The sequence below is a fragment of the Pelobates fuscus genome, chromosome 3, assembly GCF_036172605.1.
Source record: "Pelobates fuscus isolate aPelFus1 chromosome 3, aPelFus1.pri, whole genome shotgun sequence".
NCBI lineage: Eukaryota > Metazoa > Chordata > Amphibia > Anura > Pelobatidae > Pelobates > Pelobates fuscus.
Genome location: NC_086319.1, coordinates 65,579,926 through 65,607,445, shown reverse-complemented (window position 1 = coordinate 65,607,445; position 27,520 = coordinate 65,579,926). Strand labels below are relative to the sequence as shown.

The 27,520-nt window shown below is 37.9% G+C and overlaps 1 protein-coding gene across 1 annotated transcript in view; it reads right to left on the bottom strand.

Moving 5' to 3' along the window:
* Positions 1-1,801: 1,801 nt before the first annotated feature.
* Positions 1,802-27,520, bottom strand: part of LOC134601622 (ankyrin repeat domain-containing protein 27-like) — a 112,040-nt gene continuing 86,321 nt past the window's right edge. Inside the window, exons 11-16 of the mRNA XM_063446139.1 lie at positions 23,876-24,087; positions 20,808-20,888; positions 15,900-15,977; positions 5,622-5,785; positions 3,826-3,942; positions 1,802-1,935 (exon numbers count right to left, since the gene is read on the bottom strand). Of these exons, the coding sequence (XP_063302209.1) occupies positions 1,802-1,935; positions 3,826-3,942; positions 5,622-5,785; positions 15,900-15,977; positions 20,808-20,888; positions 23,876-24,087 (786 nt within the window). The remainder of the gene's footprint in view (positions 1,936-3,825; positions 3,943-5,621; positions 5,786-15,899; positions 15,978-20,807; positions 20,889-23,875; positions 24,088-27,520) is intronic.

Below are 27,520 nucleotides of genomic sequence, written 5' to 3'. Positions count from 1 at the left end.
TGCACACACATACAGACACACACCTTGCATCCCTTATGCATACAAACACAGATTCACACAATGCATCCCTCACACACAAACAGAAACACATAATACATCCCTTATACACAAATACACACTGCTTCCACTACACACAAACACACTGCATCACCTGCACAAACTGGTATCCCTATACACTACATACCATAAGCACACATATTAGATAACACATAACACATCCCCTACACACTCCACTCCCTGTGAGCGAGCTCATGGGTGGGTGGAACATATAAGTGGACTTATGAGTGGGCCTTATGGGCATACTCACCGTCAGGCACTGGGGCCCAGACCTTGAGCTGTGTAAGAGGCCCCCAAAAAATGGAGCTGCTTCCAATTCTCCCAGAACGTTGAATTTTGTGACCACAGTTGCAAACAGCCTCCAGAGGTCCTGTTCTACACCAGACCAGTGGAGCCTAACTGCAGCCCATCATCATCCTCATCTAATTGTAAGTAGGCAATCTAGTATATTATTAGTGACACTAATCTATAATTTACCTCACATTAAAGGGACACTATAGCTTAATGAAGTGGTTCTGGTGTCTATAGCTGGTCCCTGCAGGCTTTTTAATGTAAACACACACTGTGTGCAGCACTGGCGTTAGTTCATATGGCAGATCATATGGGTGGGGCATTGTGATGTCACATGGGGGGGGGGGCGGCAAATTTATATTTTGTCTAGGGCGGCAAAAATCATTGCACCGGCTCTGACCCACAGGAGGGGAGTTCACTGATTGCACTGCACTCTCCTCCTGCCCAGACCCGTCTTGACCGCAGTGCAAGTGCCCTCTGCCCTCTGCCCCTAATTTACAGTGGCTCACACTCACAACAAGCAGTGCCTGGAGCCCTTTGCAGAGACGGAAACAAAGAGGTTCTGCGGCAGATGGCCGTCCTGCAAGCCTTACATTAAACAGCTGTTCCCCATGCAGCCACAGGTGGCATTGTGCTGGGAGACTGTGATTACTCTTCACTTCCTCCCAACCTACAGAGCAGCGCATGGGGGAGAGTGAAGGAGGCATGATTTAATTTTGAATAAATCCTCTAAGCAAACCTTTATAAATTTGGGGGGATCAGCTCTGTTTCCACAGTTTATTGGTGTTTACGCTCATCTCTGTATTAATATTGAGGGATGTCTAAGTAGTAACATCAGTGTGTGTCAGCAGGGCCAGCCGTTGGGGTGGGCAAGCTGTGCGGTCACGCAGGGTGCCATGACAACAGAGGCGCCCGGCGGCCAACACAGCTCACAAGTTGGGTACACCAGCATATTTAATTTAAACGATTCGCTGGTGGTCCACTGGTGCGCACCAGCAGTAGGTGCAGTCAGATCATATCCTCTCCCTCGTGGTTCCGGCGCTCAGTTAGTGAGTCAGAGCACAGGCTCAGAGATTCTCTGCTCTGACAACATTGAAAGTCAGAGCCGTGAAGGAGCGGGTATGGCAAAGAGCTACTGGTTAGCATAACATCAATATCCGTTATAAAACCAGAAAAAGGTGGGCATGGATGGTGAACTGATTTGGTGGCGCAATGGGCCACTTGACTGGTTTTGCCCCCCAGGCCTAAGGCTGCCAGCCCTCCCCTGCTTGGAGGGACTAACTTTGGAGAACCTGAGAGTAATTGAGACCTAAATGTGACTCCTTACTTATATCATGTAATATTTAAATAATTTCATGATATTAAAATACAGCATACTTGGCATTAGTACATTATTAAAAGCTAATCTTTTATTCTGAAATAGATATCAAGTCAAATGTTGAATTTTCGATAATCAATGATGCAGACTTCTAAAGGTAAGCAATTCATGGACGCCTATAATTCTAGAATAACGATGTGAACTTTCACTCTTCCTTATCTGGTTAGCCACATGTTTTACAAACCGAACTTCCTTCTGCAGTTCATAAGCTGGAAAATAAGCAAAACAGTTCATAAAAAAATGTATTTTCTTTAAATCCATTGATGATTACATGTTTGTTTTAAATTGTTCTCATTTCATACTTTTCCAGAAAATGTAATATTTGCTACAAGAAAATAATACAGATTAATCCAAATTCGTATTTTTATAATATTTTCGTACACACAAGCAGCTTATTCTGGACTATGTAATTTGTCTTGTTGAATTCTTTATGAATGGCAGTTCACTGCTGTCAAGAATGATTAAACTGGCATTTTCTCAAAGGTTACATATCACAATATGATAAATAACGGCAAACAGGAAAATGTAAAGAAGTTCATTTTAGAACTGTAAAGCACGTGTAATATTCACTGGAAGTGGAATCAGATGCGAACTTAGATAATGCCTGAGTTGAAAATCAGCATCTATTGGGGATTGCTAAAAACCTTTAACGAGCCAACAAAGCCATCCTCCCTAGGCACCGTGAGCAAGGGGATTATCCCTTTAAACTTGTGGAGAGCAAAAAAAAAATGGGTCACAAGAGTATACTGAGAACGGGCAGCAGCTGAAATAGCCTGCCCTTCGGTGGGTCCCCGCTCAGATCTCAAGCTGTTTTTTGCTCATATTGTGCGATTACAGAGAGAACATTTCTGAAACATATCAGACTGGTCCCACCCATACGGGTTAAAGGGATAATCCAGACGTGGACCCCTTGCTCAAGGTGCCTAGGGAGATATCAGCAATGCCTCACTGATGATGCTTAACAAGGCTGAAACGATCGTCTGGGGTTGCTGTGTCTCTCGTGCAGAGAGAACTTGCTGGCATTTCAGATCTGGACTGCCCGTATGGGTGGGACCAGTCTGATATGTTTCAGAGATGTTCTCTCTGTAATGGCACAAGATGAGCAAAAACCAGCTTGAGATCTGAGCGGGGACCCACCGAAGGGCAGGCTATTTCAGCTGCTGCCCGTTCTCAGTATTCTCTTGCGACCAATTTTTTTGCTCTCCACAAGTTTAAAGGGATAATCCAGACGTGGACCCCTTGCTCACGGTGCCTAGGGAGATATCAGCTATGTCTCACTGATGATGCCTAACAAGGCTGAAACGATCGTCTGGGGTTGCTGTGTCTCTCGTGCAGAGAGAACTTGCTGGCATTTCGGATCTGGACTGCCCATATGGGTGGGACCAGTCTGATATGTTTCAGAGATGTTTTCTCTGTAATGGCACAAGATGAGCAAAAACCAGCTTGAGATATGAGCGGGGACCCACCGAAGGGCAGGCTATTTCAGCTGCTGCCCGTTCTCAGTATTCTCTTGCGACCAATTTTTTTGCTCTCCACAAGTTTAAAGGGATAATCCAGACGTGGTGTATGTATTTTTTTTGTGTGTATGTATGATTGTGTTTGTCTCTGCGAGTATGCACCTATGTGTGTATACAGAGAGAATGACTGGGGGTAGCAGCCAGAGGTTTATGATTTCTGATAAAAACCTGCAATAAAATGGCCGCACAGTCAAAGCTTCATAAACTATGTGCGTCTGTGTAATCTCCAGCCAGTACTCATCATCCCATGGCAATAGAGTACTTGTAGTACTCAACGTCAATTTAATCAAAGATCATAGAAAAGCAAAGCATTAATATTTCAGTTTTGCTATGGGACTTTATCAACACAAAAAACGGTATTACAAGATATAAATATGGAAAAGGAAAATAATGTTCCTGATTTGTATTTATTTTTCATATACATAGAATTTTGACCCTGAGGAAAGTCCCGAGCGGGAACTGAAATGTTGGTCGCTGATTTTATCCTGATTTGAATAAAGCATTTGAATTTTAAAAGACCGGTGAGCAGTTATCTTTTGGCATTATATATATATATATATTATACATTACACCATTTATTACCTTTTAATAATTCATTTATGTCATCACTGAATAGACCACATGCAATCCAGTCATCAGTGTTATGAATGTGTGCAAATGCAGTAAATCCTTGATTATCCAAATGCTTCACATTTGCTCCTGCACAGAAAATGTATGACAAATCAAAATTAACAACAGCCATAGAAAGAATAAAAAATAAATTTAGATGGAGTATTCAGATAAAATAATCTAGCTCCCTGCTCTGGGTAATGATTTTAATAGCACAATATACAAAAAGTGTTTTTATTTGCATTTTACTATAAACATTGTGTAGGTGGCAGAGAAGCTTTAGAAATGTGAAAATCATTTGGATTCCACAGGCATATTAAACTGTAACAAAAATCCCAGACATTTGTGGGTACACTAGTGTGCTGTTTAGAATGCTACAAATCCACATGTAAACCACATGTTTGATATCTGGTCTAAATAAGTTACCATTAATACAAAAATGCAAACACACCCCAAGCAGATTAGCTAAAATTAATGAAAATCTATTTTTAAAATTACATTTTTTTTTCTTCATTCAATCTAAAATCCTTTAAGAGATCTTTGTCAACATACCTCTATATAGAATGCACCTGTCATGGTTGAATATATTTACTACCTGTTATCTGTTAAATCGATGTATTTGTGTACAATATATGTATTGTATATTGTATTATTTTTTTGTAATATTATATTGTACCCTATGGTAACAATGCAATGTTTGTGTTCCCAGGATATACTTGAAAACGAGAGAAATCTCAATGTATCCTTCCTGGTAAAATATTTTATAAATCAATCAACCAATAAATAAATAAAATAAGTAGTTGGAGCAAGACATGTTAGACCAACAGGAACAGAATGTGCTGAGGGCCCTGTGCAAACATGCTTGCATTCTAAGGGAGTGGGGGGAAATGATACAAGACGGAAGGGTAAGATGTATTCCATGTATGGCAAATGTAGGTTGCTAGAAGGCTTGTGAAGGCTTAGTTTTATGGATAACACAGTTGCAAGGGGAGAGGTGTTTTGTCAGGAAGGAAAGCTATTATTAGTTGAATTTTTATGACTTCTTGAAGACATGCATTTTCAATAGTAGCAATTATAGCATCATTTTAGATCAATATTAATATGGCCTGAAGACAATATATTGGAATAAAACAAGAAATAAAATGACAAGTATAAAATTATGAATTTGCAGAACTCAGGATTCCTTTTGATTTATATTAATGTAACATGGTAACTATATATGGAACTGCATAGCCATACATCTCAACAGTCCGTATTTAGGAGGAACAGTCCCTATGTGGGGCCCTAATCTCTCTGCACCTCTTTTCTATCCTAATGTCCCTGTTTTCTAGGAGCTCCATATTGTTTATTTGTCGGAATGTACAACAGAGCTCCACAGCAATAATACTCACAGTAATGTTTCTTTAAACTTCAATAGATGCATTTAGAAATCAGTCTAGGTAAATAGGATGCATTGCTCTTGCTCTATTTTATATTTGCATACATTTTTAATAATAAGTTAGTTAAAATTGATTCAGAACATCCCTGCCCCAAGCCATAACTCCATTCACGCCCCTAAAATGTAATTATAAAGTGCCCCTCTTTGTCCGCTAGAAATGTTAAGAGGTATGTATGGCAGTATCAAAATGCATTAAAAACATAAAAAAAAAAAAAAAAACTATGCAATGAATGTAATGAATTCAGAATACCTAATAAATCTTCCAAACAGTAAAATTACTAATGTCTGCGGACCCTTGCATACCCTCTTTGATAACAAATGTATACCGTACCATAATCAAGCAAAAGTTTAGCTCCATGAAAGTTTGATGCAAAGATGGCATTAAAAAGAGGAGTCATGTTTCTGTCATTTTGCACATCAACCTCACTTCCTGAACTCAATAGCAGTTGAAGAATCTCATAACAGTTGATGCGGAGAGCAGCCAAATGCAAAGCACTGGAATTTGCAAGAAACAAATTAGGGCCAGTCTAGATTACATGCCTTACATTTACAAACAGCATTGACACTGGTGCAGATAACACAAGGGATGCAGAATTACAAAATACACAGCAATAGTGCAACAGTGCAAAAATAACTTCTGCCCCCTCCTCCTAAGTTACAAGTCAGTTTCATCCTTTCCTGTAACTCAATTTAGCAAAATACGCTATACTTGCTCTTAAAGATTATTGACATTTTTCACATATCGTATTTAGCAGAATTTGGGATATGGGTGTAGTCTGTGTTGACTTGTAGAGTGTTACATTGGGAGAGGAAAGGCATTCATTTAACATCCACAGATGATGTAATATCGTCCAAGTAGTCTTACCTCCTAGAACCACATGAAAATATAACTTCACCTGGATGAATAGCAATTTGAGACAATTTGCAGGCTCACATTCAGACAGAATTTACTGAATTTACCTTCATCTGAACATGAACAGACCAATTTAAGTATTGATTTAAGCAAAAAATAGCTACTTTGCTGCTATGCGGCTGATTATATTTGCATAATGGGATTTGCAAAGTCTTGGCATATGAATTTATGGAAAGGTTCAGCTTATTGACAAGTTTTATGAACCATCTAAATCTTCCTTCTGTGAGTCCGAAACAGTGGCACTGGCAGCTGGTGAACATTTTAGATGGAATGGGGATTAACTCCGCTTTACTTGAGCATGATATGTATGGTGACTAGGCTGCATGTATACTAGCTCAGGCCTTCTAACTGTCCTGATTTTTGTGGGACAGCCCCTATTTTAAGGTCCTCCGTTCATCCGTCCCAACTTTGTTTCCTGGTGTCCCTCTTACGCTCACAGTACTAGGCTCATGCAGAGAAGGTTGAAACAGTCTGCTGTATGATTAGCAGTTCCTCTGACATGCATTCAAGCCAGACTATTTTTCGCGGGGCATGCTAGCTCTTTTCCTCTTCTTCTTCTAGTCTATTGGGGCAGGTAAAATAGAACCCTGTGAGTTTATGTTCAAATAATTAAATAAATAGGGGCACCAAATAAGCTACTGAGTGCCCTTCAATTGAAGCAAAATCCATGAGTGATTTCATTATATGTAGCAGTTCAGACAAATAAAAATAATTATTGGCCATGCTTATTGTGATAAAAGTGACTTTAATTTAATTACATTAAACAAGCATACAGCCTAATCACAATGCATGCAATGTCTATTACGTTTAGCTTAGTGATTAGGCTGTGTGTGAACATTGATGCTTAATTACAATGCTTGATTTAAATTGAATGACCGTCACTCTCAATACATTAAATATAGGCAATAATGAGCAATTAGCAGTGGGAAAAAAACTGTGGCAAAAAGGTGGATAAAGAATATGATGTTTGTAGGAACACAGGTTTGAAAAAGTCATGAAAAAAAAAATGCAAATCCATTTGTTACTCTTTTATGCATAAAACACACACACATACACACATATATCACATTGTACCCCGAAATCCTCAGCACATGTATAGATCATGCTGTACTCTGCTTACATCATGGAGCTTTTGCAGCATCCATTTTGATTTCCATTCAATCATCAATACATGTAATTTTATTGAGTAGTAATAAGTAACCTTGGAAAAGTAAGTACATGTGTACTTGTCCAACATAAGAAGTGCATCATGCATATATAGAATGTGATGAATAATTAAACAATTCTAATAATCTTTGATTGGATAGATTGCATATTTGAAAAAGCCGAATAGAATCGGCGAAACGAGTTTTGGACTCATCAGCACTGTGTATGTATTGTAACTTATTTTACAGAAGTTTTTACTGATAGAATGAATATAAATTTTATTGATTCTACACATTGGTGGACCATTTATCCTACTCAAAGAAGGGTAGAGTCACCCTAGAACTGGACTCATCTATTTATACACTTAGAGCCAAGTGATAGGCTCTTTTTAAGGTGAGAAGCCATCTATATGTGTTTGCATTATACCTCACCTGATTAAGGATTTCTGCACCAGGGCAATTTTCCCTGTCTCCCCCCCTACCTCTTTGTTTTACATGCTTCTGAGGAACATCTTTCACGTGGACCTATATGGTGTGTGCCACCTTAAGTGCACAACGGTGCAAGTGATTAGAGCCAATCCAAAATAGGCTCTAGACCACGTGAGTGCTTCCATTTGGAATATATATTTCCACTTTAATTTAACAGTGTTGCACTATATACTTTTCCCTTTTTCCTTCTACAGCCATTTGCACATCATTTTATCCCCAATAATTTGGGAGTAAGTAATCTACTTTTTAGCGCTACACACCTTCACTAATTTGGCACTTGTTTGTTAAATAGTGTTTCTCTCATATTTAATTAGATGCAATCTGATACTTAGAAACATAGAAACATGCCAGCAGATAAGAACCATTCGGTCCATCTAGTCTGCCCAATTTTTAAAAAATACTTTCATTAGTCCCTGGCCTTATCTTACAGTTAGGATAGCCTTATGCATATCCCATGCATGCTTAAACTCCTTTACTGTGTTAACCTCTACCTCTTCAGCTGGAAGGCTATTCCATGCATCCACTACCCTCTCAGTAAAGTAACATGTCCTGATATTATTTTTAAACCTTTGCCCCTAATTTAAGACCTCCTGTTGTGGTAGTTTTTCTTCTTTTAAATATAGTCTCCTACATTACTGTGTTGATTCCCTTTATGTATTTAAATGTTTCTATCATATCTCCTCTGTCTGATCTTTCTTCCAAGCTATGCACGTTAAGATCCTTTAACCTTTCCTTGTAAGTTTTATATTGCAATCCATGAACCAGTTTAGTAGCCCTTCTCTGAACTCTCTCTAAAGTATCAATATCCTTCTGGAGATACGGTCTCCAGTACTGCGTACAATACTCCAATGAGGTCTCACCAGTGTTCTGTACAATGGCATGAGCACCTCCCTCCTTCTACTGCCAATACCACTCCCTATACAACAAAGCATTCTGCTAGCATTTCCTGCTGCTCTATTACATAGTTTGCCTACCTTTAAGTCATCTGAAATAATGAGCCCTAAATCCCTTTACTCAGATGTTGAGGTTAGGACTCTTTCAAATATTCTGTACTCTGCCCTTGGGTTTTTACGTCCAAGATGCATTATCTTACACTTATCCACATTAAATGTCAGTTGCCACAACTCTGACCATTTTTCTAGTTTACCTAAATAATTTGCCATTTGGCTTATCCCTCCTGGAATAATAACCTGGTACATATCTTAGTATCATCAGCAAAAAGACATACCTTACCATCAAGACCTTCTGAAATATCACTAATAAAAATATTAAAGAGAATGAGTCCAAGTACAGATCCCTGAGGTACCCCACTTGTGACAAGCCCATGCTTTGAATATACTCCATTGACTACAACCCTCTGTTGCCTGTCACTCAGCCACTGCCTTACCCATTCAACAATATTGGAATCCAAACCTAAAGATTGCAGTTTATTGATAAGCCTTCTATGTGCAACAGTGTCCAAAGCTTTACTGAAATCTAGGTAAGCAATGTCTACTGCACCACCCTGATCTATTATTTTATTTACCCAATCAAAAAAATCAATAAGATTAGTTTGGCATGATCTCCCTGAAGTAAACCCATGTTGTCTCTGATTTTGAAATCCATGTGTTTTTAGTTGTTCAACAATTCTATCCTTTAACATGGTTTCCATTACTTTCCCCACTACTAAAGTAAGATTTACTGGCCTATAGTTGCCCGACTCCTCCCTACTACCTTTCTTGTGAATGGGCACAACATTCGCTAACTTCCAATCTTCTGGGACTACTCCTGTTAACAATGATTGGTTAAATAAATCTGTTAATGGTTTTGCTAGTACACCACTAACCTCTTTTAATAACTTTGGGTGTATTCCATCAGGTCCCATTGACTTATTTGTCTTTACTTTTGACAGTTGAAATAGAACCTCTTCCTCAAAAAAAATATATAAATATATATATATAATAACTACAATAGTACCAATTACTCACATTCACCAGGATATTTCAGTTTTTTTTTCTCTCCTTTTCTTAAATTAAACTAGGTTCCCCCGAGACTTGATCTCGGATCGCTGGAGTCAAAGTCCAGAGTTCTAAACATTACACCATGGAACCACTTGATGATGTCCAGATGCCAGTGGTTTGCCTGAACTTTTAATATTTTCGGCATCATATTTTAGTTTCAATTTATTTTATTGCCATGAATCAAGAAGATATGGTAAACAAGACAGTTATAAATATCAGAAGAAGATATGGTAAACAAGACAGTTATAAATATTACGTTTCAAATAACATGCCTGAGATTTTCAGATTGTGGACATTTTCATCTCCTATTAGGAGTGTGCATGGGCAAAAAAATTGGTGTGGTTAGGAAATTCCGTTAAGTAAAAAAATTCTGCTCTTTGGCAATTTGGTTCAGTTCAGCACTTTAGAAACTCGGAAGTTCGGCAATTCAGAACATCGGCAATGCAGAACTTCGTAATTCAGAACATCTATAGGGCTCCCTAACCCTACCCCTAACCCCTAACCACCACAACCACTTACACATCTATAGGGCTCCCAGTGCCTGGATTGCCACCACAACCACTTACACATCTTTAGGGCTCCCATGACTAGGGATTAGCTTACTGGTCAAGATTCCTGTCATAATTCACGTAATTTTCCCTCCCTCTCTTGTTTTGCCAATTTTCAGAAATCCGAGGCACTTCGGCACTTCGGCAATTCGGCACTTCTGATATTCGGACTTCGGAAATTCAGCAATTTGGCACTTTGGACATTTAGAAGCATCCAAATGTCTAAATTGCCCGAAATCCGTCTGAATTTACATTCGGAACGAAACGAATTGTACATGTCTATCCCCTATACTCCGCCTGAGTATATCCGATATAGTTCTCCCAAACCCCAAGTGAAGCAGTGATTAAAGCTTAAAAATATATAATACCCCACAAAGATTTCATCCTTAAATAGCCCTGATCTGAGTGCCCAAGTTCTCCAAATAGCGCTCAGATCCATGCAGTGTAGGGGAAATGCCACCGTGTCAAAGTTCTGACCACCCACACACATGGTCCTATGCCCAAAACAGTTCCACAGCATATGGTACTTTGGCCAGTCAACTTTCATGAGCTCCTGGGGCCGCAATACAGGATGCTCAGGCTGGGTCTCAGGTAGCGTTTGTTCCCCTTAGCCTCAGGCACATTCCCTTCAAAAAGCTCTCTCCTGGCAGATTTCAAAGTCGTTCAAAACCCTGGACCAAGTTGCTGAAAACAGTTCTATAACATTCGCGGCTAAGTCCCACTGAGGTGACCGGGAACCCACCTCATGCCGAATTTAGTTCCATAACGATTGCGGCTAAGTACCGCTGAGGATAATTTGTGTGTTTCTTCATGCGAACGGCCACCAGGGAGCTAGTATTCAGTTGCATTCGAATGAAGGGAAAGTGCCAAACAAGGGCACCCCGGAAAAGCTGCTAATAGTGGCTGGGGAGATTTACCTCCCGAACAGAGTCTTGTATGTGGCCCATAGTCCTTGGGCAGGAGCCTAGCTAGTAGGGATGTGCAAAAAAATTTGGTTTGGTTCCGCACTTCTGAAATTCGTGACTTCGGCAATTTGGCACCTCAGTTCAGTTCGGCGCTTCTGACATTTGGAAATTCGGTTATTCGGGACTTTGGCAATTCCCTAACCCTACCTCTAACTCTAAATCTAACCCTAACTCTACCGCTACTCCTACACCTAACCCTACCCTAGCCCTACCCCTAACCCTACTCCTACCCCTAATCCTAACCCTACCCTAACTCTACCCAAAACCCTAACCCTACCCCTGTCATCATTCACGCAATTTTCCCTTCCTCTCTTGTTTTGCCACTTTTCAGAAATTCTAAGCACTTTGGCACTTTGGAAATTCAGCAATTCTGCACCTCAGCAATTCGTCAATTCTGCACCTCAGCAATTCGGTTCAGTTTGGCACTTCCGTAATTTGGCACATCGGCAATATAGGGTTAGGTTAAGCATTCAAATGTCCGAATTGCTCGAAATTCGTGCAAATTCACATTCAGACTGAAATGAATTACACATGTCTACTAGCTAGCAGGCCCCTCTAGGAGTTGTCACACATCTTACATGACATTTTGTTTAAAAGCCAAGTTAAAAGAAAGAAAAATAAAAAACATAAAGCTGACTATCACAGCTCCTCCAGAGCCTGTAGCTCCTCCATTTTGTTATACCACAGGGTCAATGGTGGAGCTGTGTCTTTTTTCCAGTACAAGGGTATGATACATTTTGCTATGTTAAGGATGCAAATGGTCAGGGAGTGTTTGTATCGGGGGGGGGGATATTGTGTGATGTAGTAGATAGGGGGTTGGTTGGAAGGGTGGCGGGTTATCTGTAAACAGGTCCACGATGGATGCTATTTTTTCCCAGAACAGTACTATGATCGGGCATTCCTACTATATGTGTAAGAAGGATCTTATTTCCCTCCCACATCTCCAGCAAAGGCCATAAGTATCATAGTGTGCTCTCTGCAGGAGTTCGGGCGTCAAGTACCATTGTGTAAGAACCTTAGTTCTAGCTAGTTTACTAGCTATGGCACAGTGGTGTACGAGGTCACAGATCTTATGCCATTGGTTTTCCGTGAACGTTTCCCTGATGGCCAATTCCCATTTAGACATGAAGGGGGGTGGAGGGAGCCCATGTTGTTGTTGTATCATGGGGATGTGATCTGGATCCTGACATACTTGTTCAAAGGGTGTGAGATCTCTATAAATATCAGGCCGTTGTGGTATAGCAGTGACATAATTCATGATTTGGGTGTACCTGAAGTTGGTCATGAAGGTGTGGATGAGTGTGCCCATTTATGTTTGGGAGGCTGGATTTTCGCATTTGCGGTGATATAATGGGTTCGGGGTATTTCTTGTGGGAGTATGCAGTGAAGGTTTCCGGGTCTTGTCTCCGGCTCAAAGTAAGAATTACTTAGAGGACACGCGTAGTTTCCTCTCTTGTGATTGCCAAATTGACATGGTGTTTAGTGAGGTCTCTATCCATTTCATATGGAATTGGAAGGTGATTTTTGTATGAAGTAGTGATAGTGGGGAAGGGGGTGATCTAATAATGTTGTATACTTTTACATGCTGCTGTTAGGATCATATGGGCTAATTTCAGAGTGTGGCTTCATTCTTCCTTTGCTACCCAATATTGCCAACAATGGAAAAGATACAGAAAGATCTACCTATTAGTTGTGTTATATAATTACCTGTTAGTTCTGTCCTACATTTCAAACAGCTCGCCAAGTCCCTGAATTTTAGAGAACAGAACATGTTTTTCAGTAAATACATGCTATGTGTGATCTGCATTTGCTTATAGGAAGCTGGTAGGAGCAGTTTAAGCAGCTTGACGGTTACGTAAGAAGGGGTTTAATCTATTGTCACTGGAGCCCCAGGAGCTGTCTCACCAATATCCATGATTTAATAGTGGATGCCAATTAAGGTTTTTCCTGTGCTTCCTCTGGGAGGGAGACGTATGGAGTGTGTAATAGTGTTGTATTCTAGGGCAGAGTTGTGCTTCTATGTGTACTACTGTGAATTGTCACGAAATAGTGTGCTGCTAGGGTGTAAAATTTTAGATTTGGAATATTTAAACTCAGATTAAATCTGTGTTGAGATAATGTGTGCATTGTTTTTCGTGGATGTGTTTTCCTGCCACAGAAATTTGGAGAAGATTTGAATTAGAGTTTTCTCACCAGATCGCAAAAGTAGTATTGGCAAGGCTTGCTGTGAATAAAAGCGTTTTGGTATTAACTGATTTTAGGAGGGGGGTCTCTTCCCCAAAAAATCAAAGGGAGGTGCTCCCGTCTAAAGAGAAGATCTTTTACCGCAGCCAGAAGTGGTGTCATGTTGATTTTATACATAGTGGACATCCTGCATTTAAATATGGGCATATTGAGCAATATCTCTCAAAATTGGCAATTATGTTCGGAAGAGATGTTGCAGAATTCAAGAGATAAAGCAAAAGATGCTCTGAAGAACCGTACCTTTAATGGTAGGGCGGCCCAATTGGATTCCTTTTATATCCTCAGAAGTATAGATCAATCTAATAAGTGGTACTAAACTTAGATTAAAAAGGATACCTGATAATGGGCAGTTTGTTTTACCTCTCCTCGCAATTACAAGTTATTTGGAATCTAGGTCATTAATGTTTACATTTATAGATTGTTGAGTGTATAAGACCTTCATGAAATGTCTTTTGGTGCCCTACCATTAGACATTATAATGCTTTGCTATATCCCATCACTACATGTTTATTCATACAGAACTACAAATACAAACATTACTTATGTTTTTATTTTGAAATATATATCCTTTTTTTTTAGCGTTATGTGCTGTTTATGGTTATATTGTCTGATCACATTCATTTTGTAAAGAATACATCTTAAACACAGGAATTCTATCTACGTAATCACCATGCCAGTTTGCAATAAATAATATTAAAATACTTCCTAGAAAATAAAATATATTACTACCAATCAATATCATCTTAGGAGTCTTGAGTCTTTAGCCTGCAAATGATTAATCTTAGTGCATTGATAAATCCATGATTTATATTTTTCTCATATTGATGTTTACTTTATAAATAATAATATTATTAACCCCTTTAGGACACATGACAGAAATATTCCATCATGATTCCCTTTTATTCCAGAAGTTGTGTCCTTAAGGGGTTAAGACAAGCACAAGCGCAGTTATCAAGCATTGCATAACATCTATATTTAGGATCTTAATATGTGACCTTACTTAACTATAGCAGTCTCCGGAGGTCTAATCACAAGAGATGCCCAATGCCACAATAGCTTTTTTTGAACTTGCAAGCTTTGCTATGCATGTGTGCATAAGGCTGCAGTGAACATTGCATTCTCCAATGTACAAACACATAATCCCTATCACCCCCGGGGAAAGGCTACCGTAGAGGGTAACATAGATTTTAGTATGCATGCAATGTTTGCTCAGCTGAGAATGGCTTTACCAAGTAGGAAAGTCCCTGATACCCAGCAAGGCACACTGTATAATATATCTAGATTGGCTTCACTTCAACTAGAATTAGCTGGTTATAGTCGCCAACTTCCTAGTATTTTGGTGTGATAGACTAAATACTACTTAATAATGTATTCTATTTATATAACATCAATTGCAATCAAACTAATGATACTGCAGTGCTTGCTATTGGACATTTTGGAAAAATGCAGTTTGTGTTTTGATTCGTTTTTTTTTTTTTTTTGCATTTCCTAAACTCCTTTCCTAAAGGTACCCTTAAGTAAATATAGCACAGGCATAGCTTTATTGAGGACATCTATACAATGAGTGGACACTCCGCATCAGTTTTATTACAGGTTACTCAGTGTTACATCTTCGTAGAGTTATCATTCACAAGGTTTGGTCTATTATTTCCTATTCACCTAACACAGCTTACAAACAAAAAAGTCTACACATGATTTTATTTTCTAAAAAATAAATAAAAAAAATACACGTTTATTTAGAAACATTTAAAAAGATCTTATAATATCGAGCTTGGTAGGCCATTATTGTGAGGTCAATGAGAAAACCAATGGTGCCTTCATTGGGTTAATGATCACATCACAAGTTGAAAGTTATAGAGAGACAATTTGTAAAGATGACATCAAGTACAATCTTTAGAGCCCTAGAAATAGCTATATAACTAGCACCATATGAAATCGCTATCGCCGGCAACTGGAAAAGCAGCCAGAAACGCTTGAGACCAAGTAAGGAGTGCAAGTTAGAGAGGACATATGTGACTGTAGGGGAAAGCCTGAAAGACCTGCACGGAGTAATAGTGGGATTATGGAGAGTGAGACACAGAGAATGAGAAATGTGGAAATGGAGAGAGCGAGAGGAGTGTATGCTAAGCTAGTGAGAGTGTGAGAGGTTGCGAGAGGCTTCGTAAATGCTTCTAGGATGAATGGACCTTTTATTGCTGGGTGAATGTTGCTGAAAGTGGTGAGGCTATGTGGGACTGTGAGTGCTCATAAAACAATAGAGGATAAGAGGAACACAAAAGACAAACACACATTTTGTCAAACTTACCTGTTTCCACAGCTGTCACAGGTGTTCACATTCAATCCATTGCTAATGAGAAAACGGATATTCTGCACATGGCATTCTCTGCGTAGGTTTAAAAAAAACATACACAAATATGTGTAAAATACTCAAATATATAAATATATAACCAGAATGATATATGCATTCATTTTAGAACATTCATAAACATCTAGACTGGCCAAAATTTTACCACTAAAGGCACCAGGACCACCTCATCTCAATGAAGTGGTCTGGGTGCAGTAGTCCAGGCCAATCCCCGGAGCGAGTAGAGAGGGGGGAGCATGACTGCTGCCCTGAGGAGTTGGCATAGCAACTAAATGGATACAGTTGGTTTTACAGTTGAATTCTGGGGAAAATTACCAGACTACTGGTGAACAATGCTGAGGGAGCCTGGCAGTGTATTTCCCCACCCACCCTCTCCAACTGTTCTGTTCTGGAAATGTTGTTTTGTTTTGTGTTTTCTCTGTTTTTCATTTTGTCACAGCTGCGGCTTTCCTGCCCCAGCAAGTTTGGTAAATAAATAATGCCCGGACGGGCTTGGGGAGTCGCAGCCTGAATTTGGTTGATGACGAAGGACAGGCTGAAGAGGCTCTGGAAGAAGTTTAAAGTGTACCTGTGTGCTGGGTAAAAGCAGCAGCTGACAGTATTTGGTTATGCTGGTTTAAATAAAGCTGTGGCTGTTGCCCTAACCCACTTACCATGTGTTGCGTTACTTATTGGGAATGGAAGGGTAATGGGATTTGATGATCGAAGGAGTCAGCAGTCATATTCTTTTAACCCTGCAATGTAAAACATTGCCGTTTTGTATAAACTACAATGTTTGCATTGCAGGGTTAAACACATCTCTAGTGACTTTCTTCCTTACAGCCACAAGAGGTGTTTCCCTCTTAGAATCAAGTCAAACTTAGATCTCAACCCAGTGCTGCTCCTAAAGGTGAGGGAGTAAAGTTAAGTAATTTTAACTTTTTAAAACCTCACTGGGGGTGGATGTCAACATAGGTAGCATAGGAATACATGTTTGTATTCCTAATGCCATAGTGTTGCTTTAATGCTTTCTGAAGTAATGAACAAACCTCCTCCATCCCCCTTCCGCCCCCCCCACCCCCACCATCTCCCCCCCAAAAACCCAAAAAACTGTTAGTGCAGAGTCATACACTAAGATGAAAATGTTTAGAAGAATGTTATACTGGCACTTTCATTCTTGGGGTCTTTGCATTTTTTTTAAAGACCTCTCAGGGTGACATGTCTGCTTGTATGTTTATGGCTGTGGAGATTTGATGGACACTTCACCTGCCATTAGCCATCATCATCACTTTTGTACTCTCATGCATGCACAAAAAGAATAGAATGGACTCTGTGGACGGTCCTGCAAGATCACAAGATCTTCCATAGATAACCTTGTAGTCATGCAATAAGGTGTCACAGACATCTTTTGGACATTGTGTGAGATGATGCCTAGCTATCCACTGTGACTGACCATTGATGGCAAATGGCCATCAATGGCCATTGATGGCAAGAGCTGCACACATTGCCAGAGGTTGTCAAATAAAAAGTCTTACATGAGACAAAGCAGTTCCTAATTTGAATTTATCTTTATGAAAAGTGCTTCTCTAACTATGCAGGCGCATGTGCAACAAAAAAACTGAATAAATGTTAAAATAGTTAAATGCATATTTGTATATGTTGATTATGAGGAGTTCTTCCTAGGGATAACAAAAACCAGTTCCAGATGCATTTATTGCAGTGCTAGTATTTCAGTAGACATTTTAATTAAAAGAAGAGGAAAAAAAAATATGTTTTTCTTTAATATTAATATGCACTTAAAAAGTGATGTGTGGTACTCTAGCAAACAATTGCTGTATGTAGCATATGCAGATAGATACCTGTCTAGAGGAGGAAGGATAATTAACCAGCATTCAAACCCCAGTATATTTTAAATGTAAGTTATTTGCATAGTAACATATATTGTATATAACATTGTATTGTATGCAACAACTAATTGACACAAGAATTACGATAATTCTTTATTTAAGAATGTTCTTGTGACTATATTGGAAAAATCACCAGAAAAATGGGTTTGAAGGAACACTATATGGTCAGGAACACAAACATGTATGCCTGACCCTATAGTGTCAAAACCACCATTCTATAGCAAGCTTCCAAAATATTTGGCTGAAATATACACTAGCAATGCTCCATTCAAATCGGAATTATGTATCAATTAACCCCTTCAGGACGGAGTCAATAGTGCACGTTCTGATCAAAACAAAAACTGTAATTTGCGCTAAATGTCTGTTCACCCGTAGTTCCCCTCTTTCATATTATATGCACCCACACTTATTATATATAATTTTTGTTCAGGAGAAACAGGGCTTCCATTTAATATCAAATATTTATATATGAAACATAATTTATTATGAATAAAATAAAAAAAACTGAGAAATTTAATTTTTTTCAAAAAAAATTTGTTGTTCCGCCTCACATTTTAGCTGTAAATGTCATAAAACTGTTAAAAAAATGCACATATTTGTAATCAGCGATGTCTCACGAGTACAACAGTACCCTCCATTAACAGGTTTTATGGTGTTTGGGAAAGTTACAGGGTCAAATATAGAATATTCCATTTTCAAATTGAAATTTGCCAGATTGGTAATGTTACCTTTGAGACGGTGTGGTAGCCCAGGAATGAGAATTACCCCCATAATGGCATACCATATGAAAAAGTAGACAAACCAAGGTATTGAAAGTGGGGTATGTTTAGTCTTTTTTAGTAGCCACTTAGTCACAAACACTGGCCAAAGTTAGCGTTCATATTTGTTTTTGTGTGAAAAAAGCAAAAAACGAATATTTGGCCAGTGTTTGTGACTAAGTGGCTACTAAGAAAGACTGGACATACCCCACTTGCAATACCTCGGGTTGTCTACTTTTGCAAATGGTATGCCATCATGGGGGTAATTCTCATTCCTGGGCTACCATACGCTCTCAAAGGCAACATAACCAATCTGGCAAATTTCAATGTCAAAAAAATGAAATGCAAGCCTTATATGTGACTCTCTAACTTTCCAAAACACCATAAAACCTGTACATGGGGGGTACTGTTATTCTCGGGAGACTTCGCTAAACACAAATATTAGTGTTTTAAAACAGTAAAACATATTACAACAATAATATAGTCCATAAAGTGTCGTTCGTTTGAAAAAAATGCAAAAAACTTAACTTTTACTTAAAATATCATCGTTGTAATACAATTTACCAGTTTGAAACACTAATATTTGAGTTCAGCAAAGTCTCCCGAGTAAAACAGTACCCCCTATGTACAGGTTTTATGGTGTCTTGGAGAGTTACAGGGTCAAATATAGTGCTTGCGAATTAAATTCTCTGCACTTTCGCCCTGTGTTGTCAGGCATGTCAATCAAATTTTAATTAATAAAATCACATAATTATGTTCAAAGATTATTTAAATATACACGCAGAATTTTAATATATATGCATTTATAGGTATTTAAATTCTACGTGTAGACTAATGGAATCTTTTATGTAATTATATGTATTTATCTATATATATATATATTTGTGGTTATTTGTATTTTATATATAGATAGATAGATATAGAATGTCATTCTAAGTGTATTTTGTTACCAATATATATATATATATTAATAACAAAATACAGTTAGAATGAAATTACATATGAATATATAATTTATATTACATTTTGTTTCAATATTTTATTTATTTAATTATTTAATTTATTTATTATTGTAATTAAACGTATATCTATAATATATGTGTATATATCTATTATATATATAATATATATATATATTATATATATGTAACGTCATTCTAAGTGTATTTTTATATTAATATATATACTAATATTAATATTAAAATACACTATGTATGACGTTACATATATATAATATGTATACATATAATATATATACATATATTATATATATAAAAATACTTTTAATTTAATTTTGCACTTGTCTAATATTTTTTTTTTACCCTACCTACCAGCAGGGGGACTGTCTGATATTTTAGACAGTCCCCCTGCTGGCAGATCCACAGCCAGCTATAGGGGGCCATGTGATCGCTCTTTGAGAGCGATCACATGGCCCCCGGGGGCCTGATTTGCTGGGGGAGGGCTGCCTGGGCTGTCAGGCAGCCCTCCAGAAGAGGATCGCGGCGGAGGTGAGTACATCTCTCCTCCTGGGGAAGAAAGCCGTTATGGCGTTCTATGCCGCCACAACGGCTTTAAAGCCCTTTAAAGCCGGGATGGCATAGAATGCCGTAATGGCTTCCTCTTAGTTATCAGGGACCTTGGAGCACTTCATATCCAGTCACCGAGGCTTGTCTGGGATCACTGAGGGCCATTTCCACCTTGGACCAAGCTAATGTGCTTACAGCCCTGGACACCCTTTCCATCAGCAGATTATATCCCTTTCCCCAAACCCAGACTACACCTGGTGAAGGTTAACACAGCAACTGACTTTACTAGACATAGCACACTCAGCCTCATTTACATACAATGGTGCATAGAATACTATAGTATGAGGAAGGGTGGGGTCATACAATAGCAAGGGCTGATGGGAGATTGTAGAAAGACAAAGCAGCTAGATTAAACTGGTCTGGCAGTGTCCCTGGGACAACGCCCGACTGTGAAAACAATAGGACAGGAAAAAGAGGGCGGTGGAGAGGCACAGACAAACAATACATTTAACGTACCCTGCATCAATAATGAGCAAACATACAAAAGAAATCTGGGGACCCACACATACTTGGTTCGGTAAATGAACAGGGGGGTGTACGGACAGCCGAACAAAAGGGAATAAAAGTGTAGCTAGAGCATCCATTCCGCTACACTTAGGTTGTGGAAAAATCACTTACGTTTGAACATCATCGTAAATTATGTAAAACAACAATTCTTCCTGTTCTCTTTCTTTGAAGGATATGTCTTTTGAAAGTAACCTAGCGGAATTGAAGGTTGAAAAATATTTTTGTTTTTTGGTTAAGCAATTCATGTTAAAATCATTATTTAGAAAGTCAGAGCTTTATATATTATTTCTATAGCAAGGATTCGATTTAATATTTTTGGATTCACTTTTTAAATGATTTCAGACTTCTGGATACATGTTTAAAATAATTTTTTCCAAATATTAAGTTATAAAAAAAAGTGCATAATATATAAAAAAATATATCATATATAAAATGTATGGCAGTATACAATAACATCTAAATATTACATAATTTTAAAAGTTTATTCAAAACTATCAAATCATATAAAAAACGCATCCAGAAGTATTAAAACTGAGGCCTAAGGTAGTTTAGTCCTGGACAGGTTTTACCATGGCCAGATTATGTCTTACGCAACAGCCTTCATGGGTTTAATGATTACATCACAGGTTAAAGGTTACATTCATAGTTACAATTTGCGTACTGCATTCAAATTATGGAGAGTGTTTGTCAATCAATAACCGATCGGTTTTAATTAATCTGGAGGTTATTCAATAAACACTACATTTTAATTAAATGAAAATCTAGATGCAAAATTTAGACAACAACAGATGATTTGTAAAAAATTCTACAACTCACCTATATTTAAATTATTGTACTTTTAGTTCTTTTAAATTTGAAATCCCTAAGTCATGGGAGACTTTTATATAGATAAAAACATAAAGTCTTTCCAAGAAATATATGAATTGAATAGCCCTTTAAAATCTGAGTTCTTAGCTTACCAAAAAATAAGAAACATTCTGAAAACTAAGTGTATTGAAGAAGATCTGTTTGATAAAATTGTATCGATAAAGGGGAAAGATCAGATAATTTCAAAAATAAATAGAATATTATATGATTATACTCCTAGGAACAAATTAAATAAAATCAGTAGATGGGAACAAGAAATCAAAATAGTTTTCTCTGAAGAAGATTGGGCAAAGGCATTTAAATTAACAAAAAAAAAAATACATAATATTATTATTTATGAGAATTACATCAAGATTCTACATCGGTGGTACATGGTACCAGTAAAACTTTTTACATTTCAAACAGGTTCTAATGATATTTGTTGGCGATGTAATTTGTTTAAGGGTACACATTTACATATATGGTGGGATTGTCCAAGGCTTCAATTAGTGAATAATAAATAGGAAGTGGTAATAGGTGGAATTTATGGAATGAATATCCGATTAACCTCTTACACATTCTTATTTCATTTAGATTTACCATATAGTAATATTTATTTTCATAGGCTGACGATACAGATTATAATGGCATCAAACATTTGTATGGCTAGGCGATGGAAATCTAGTTTAGTCCCGACATGGACGGAGATACAAGCTCAGATAAATTTTCAAAAAATGATGGAAAAAGCAGTGTATGTTAATATGGAAAAAAAGGAGGAATTTTATAGAATATGGAATCCCTGGGAGAATATAGACGGTGACCTAGAAGGTTGATTCCCTCTCCTCCCGACAGTGCTCAAGAATGTATGAGATTAGTGTGACTGGATGAGTAATTGAGGTAGAGTGTAGCTACGTCATTTTGTTTAAATATAAATATTTAATACAGTATGAAATTACAAAATAAATGTTTTAACAAATGATGATATGGTGTTTGATATTAGAGCTAATTATGACAGAGATATTATGAATTAAATACCATTATCTGATGTTTAAAAAAAACAAAACCAAAAAACTTAATCCCATTGTTATTCAGCAAATTATGTGCACACAATGAACACCTTTCATTTAAGTTGTTCTCCAAATAGAAACTGGAGGTAGTGCAACTTGCAATAATTTAATCATTATCTGTGACATGTAACGAAAGCAGTTCTGATATAACTGATCTGAAAAGTTAGTATTCGAAATCTTAAAAAAAAAAAAAAAAAAAAAATTGGAAATTCCTTTTCAACTAAGTACAATGTATTGTTTATTAAATAAACCTCTCTGTGTGTATAGGCCATTTGTAAATGTAGTCTGTGTGTTTATCATTGTTCATAAAACACTTAGAGGGCACAGTGGGGGCATATCAATCATGTCTCAAAATTTACATTCTGTAATATTATGGTATCATTTTGTGTTTCTATAACATGTATCTGTATCCATGTTCCATCTAAATATTCCAATTATTGAGGCTTTTTTGTAGCAAATCAGCATCTAAGACGCATTAAAGATTATTCCAATCTTAAACCCCTTATCTCAAAAGATGTTCCCTTGAAATGCATCAAGGTATTTGAAATAAATAAATAAATAATAATAAAGAATGTTGTACTTTTATTCTTAACATAGATCAATGATGTGTTATTAAATTCCCTTCACTTTGATTTACAATCCCTACTGTCAAAGGTGGCTTTGCATAATTTGCCATTTTTGCGTTTACACTAAATTGCCTTGTAACCGGTGTCAGAATGAGAAACCAATGAAAAGTATCTAAATAGTTGTCATAGATATGTATTTTAACTATAATTTATTCTGTATAAGCACTGGAAATAATCTGGGATTTCTAATTTCCTGCAGCCCATGTTCTGTGGATGGTAACGTTTTGTTTATTTTGTTTCTTCTATTGCTTGAAATATTTCTCCTTTTTAATAACGGTTGGGTGGAACACACTTTTGCCACTTGTTATTCCAGTTAAAGTGTTAATATTGCAAACTAAGGTGGGAGAAAAAGAGTTTTGAGGTGGGGAGTTATATTATTTCCCATCTCTGTTATTAACCTAGGTTATTGTTCAGAAATGTTTACTAATATGGGATATGGAATTAATATTTCCATGTATGTCGTAACCAAGTAAAAAACACTTGGGTTCAAGAACCATGCCCAACGCATTTCTCTGCAATATCTTGGACAACCTTATGGTGACCAATTGTTTAATGGTCTATAATTATTTTTTTTTGTAATAGTTTTCAAGAACCATTCAAATAGACATCAATCAAACACGACACAGTTAGAAAAAGTTACCATTTAGTACACTCCAAGTGGTTGTTAGATAATGCAAGATATGGAAGGCTTGGTGTGTTCTTTTCCATCATCTCTTTGTGGATTCTACCCCATTCTGTAGCATAAGATTCCACGATAGTCTCGATAACGTCTATTCGACCTTGTATAGCAGCACAATGAACTGCTTGAAGGCCTTTTTTATTTTGCTTTTTCTTCGATGCTCCTTGAGAAATCTGAAATATGGGACATAGTATGGCATAATGAGCTTGAAACTTTAACAACTGGTGATTCTAACAAAACTAATATTATTAATAGTAATACTATTGAACAAATGTCACATGCCTATAGAGAATATAGTAATATTATATGGCTAAAGAGTATGAGCTGGCCTAAGAGCATTATCAATAGGGGTGCTGCAGTGGAAGAGACAGCATGTCTCTTACTAAGAATTAAGTATTCTGACCAGCAAAGTATTAAACAATAGGCTTCTGTATATCAACTTTAGAAAATCTAAGAAAATATCGATTTTTGTCACATTACGCATAGTTATGTATGAAATTTTGTTACATTATGCATAGTTGTGTATGAGATTTTACATGTGTTTTGAATAAGCTATGCTTAACTATGTTAACGTTGTATTGTTAAAGGTTGCACACAGGTGTTAACAACAGTGAATACAGTGAAGTGGCACTACAAGCACAATTCAAGTGGAGCAAACGTATGTTTTGACTGGTGAACCCTCTTTTGTCTATGAGACTTTGTATTTTTTCGGCAGGCCGTGTTATTATTATTATTTTACAGTTATAGAATGGTAATATTTTACGACAAGTAAATGACATACAAAAAATAACAGATTCAGGTAAATTTGAATTTAAAATAATTATTGGTTTATAGCATACTAATGTTATATCAAATATAACAATAATATTTTATTAAGCCACTATTATGACTTCTAGATGCTGGTTCTGTTTTGCTTTGTATTCCCAATTACAATGTCCAAAGGAAGTAGTTTAATATTGTGTGTTCTCCAATGTGTCTCTATTCGTTGGCCCTTCTCATCTGATTTCATTTAGAACTGTAAGCTAATTTCTAGACATCAGCTACAAAATACAAATTAAAAGGCTACATACACTACAAAAATAAAAGAGAACAATGTATTAATTCATTTATCTGTTTATTTATTTATGGGCTTGTAAAACAAATAAATGGAAGCTATAATATTTTTTTTTTTTAAATTCTTTACTTTTGGTGCAATAGATTTAACAAACAGGCCTGTGGTGCCACGACAGCAGACACAGGCAGGTTAATGCAGATATGGTCGTGACATTATACAGTTGCACATTTTGTATATAAGACAGATTGTAAACGTTAGTGAGGTCGTTGCAAATAAAACAGTTGTAGCGGCATTTGCGAGATAGCATTAGAAAAGTCCTTAATGTACAGGTTATAAACTTTGCCGGTGCAGTACATGAGTGCCAGGCAGTCAGGCTCAGCTTCTCTATGTGATTGGGTGATAGGCTGCTTGAAAGTGTGTTTGGTGTGTGTATTACAGCGATATGTATCTATGTAAAGCATACTGAGAGAATAGTGGCTGTATAAGAGTGGTCAAACATTAAGCATTTCTATAAGGCTTTGCATTGTTGGTGAGTCTCTATTTAGAAGGCTGTAACGTGGTCTGTTCAGTGTCTGTTGTAGCAAAGGTTCTGGATGTGTACCTTTGTGGTTCCCATCTTGTGAGTCCAGTATCAACCCACCCCCAACACAGGGAAAGTTGTAGGAGAGGTGTTAGAGTCCCACTGGGTCACAGCAAGTTGCAGCATCGCCGTTTTCAGCGGCTGGCTTGTCAGCTCATTGCAGTGGAGGCCTGTTCTGGTGACGCAGGTGAGTGGTGTTCCCCTCTGATACTCTGGGGCCCTCTGTGGTTTCGGGCGGGTTCTGAGCTCCGTGGACCGCTTGCGCTCAGTCGATTGTGTCGTGGGTCTCAGTTGTATGCCGGGTCTATGGGGGGCTCGTGGTCTATTTCGGGCAGACCTCCTTGCGCGGTGTATTCTTGCTCGTTTATGTGCAGGCGGGAGAGGTCTCCTTCTCCAGCGCCATTTTGTGGGTCTTGTCGGGCGGGAGCCCGTGCGTTTCTGGTAGGTATACGCGGGTTCTCTATTGGGTGGGTGCCCTAGTTCTTCAGCCTGTCGGCCTCTGCTCGCCAGTTTCACCCAAAATGCTTTGAGTAAGGCATCAAGCTTAGCATGCATGTGTTGCTTTTCCGTTTGACTATTGTGGGCACATGTGGCGTCCGCCATCTTGTGGGCCCGTGTAGTGAGATGTTGTCTGAGAGGTTCCCCTTGCAGTGCATGATTTAGCTCCGCTGCCTGGAGGGGTTGGACCGGGATCACCCCCACCGGTCCTGAGGGGGAGGGGGGTATGCAGTAGTTTTGCACCTCTGGTGTAGGGGTGAGGAGAGTGGCCGTCTCCCCCAGCCCCATCTGCCGCAGGCCGCAGCTTGCCGCCTTCGCCTCTCGGTTACGGGATACACTCAAATCCGGTATCGGATGCTTTACCAGGGAGCCCCCGGCATGGGTAGCATGCCCCGGTTTCATTTCAGGCTTGCGAATTGTGGGTTTATCCCTTGTAAGTAGCTTGTATGGTGGGAGCTCCTCCACCATGCGGCTGCTCTGTTTGCAGGTCAGGCCCCGCCCAGAAGCTATAATTTTTAAGGATTTTCTTTATGAAGATTTGCAACGCATTAAACCCTATTACTTCTCCATCAAATACATCATTTATTTTCATCAAAGTGTACAATATTCAATCTCACAATATAAAACATATTATATATCCACAAGTCTCTTCACTGTTAAATTCTTATTTCTTATTAAATTCAAATTAAAGCTTTGCAATTCAATTGGAAAACCAAGATTCAAAATTTGCAAACATGATTTTAGGCAAAAAAAACTATTTTGTGTATAAACTGCTAAAATGTAAATTGTATACATAAATATAAATATAAGTTTCCAATTTATTTGTTCATTCTTTTATCGAAATGTTGGTAATGTATAAATTATTAAAAATTATACAACTTTCCGTGCCTGGTAAAATATCTGACATGCTCAGTATTGGCATTAAATTACAAATATCAATTTTATAAAGAATTTGTAATAGTAAACTATACAAATGTAAATAGTCCACTCAGTATTATATATAAGGAATCTGCTGGTATTTTGGAGAATGCAATGCAAGTGTTCAAAATGTAAGCAAATGGTAAACATTGGTCAAGGCTCTTCTACCTGCATATTTTATCTACCTATCTATCTACCTACCTTCACCTTTTTTTTCCTCCTCATATTTTATATTGCCTTCTCATCCAACTCAGCCTTCTCATCCAAACATTTCCCACATTTCTTATTAATACAGTCTTAAACAATGTACAACAAAAAGCAGATTCAAGAACATTGAAACATTCATGGAAACCTCAGATTTCTGTAGAAGTATGTGGCAAACGTGCCTATGCAACGAGGTCCTGGAGGAGATTGCTAGCTAGCCTTTGGCAGCCAAACCCATGAATTGTCCGTGATTGTTATGAAACTAAATTCAGCATGAGGACTTTGTGGGTTCCTGGTCACCTCTGCGGGACTTAGCTGCGAATGTTATGGAACTGTTTTTGGCATGAGGTGA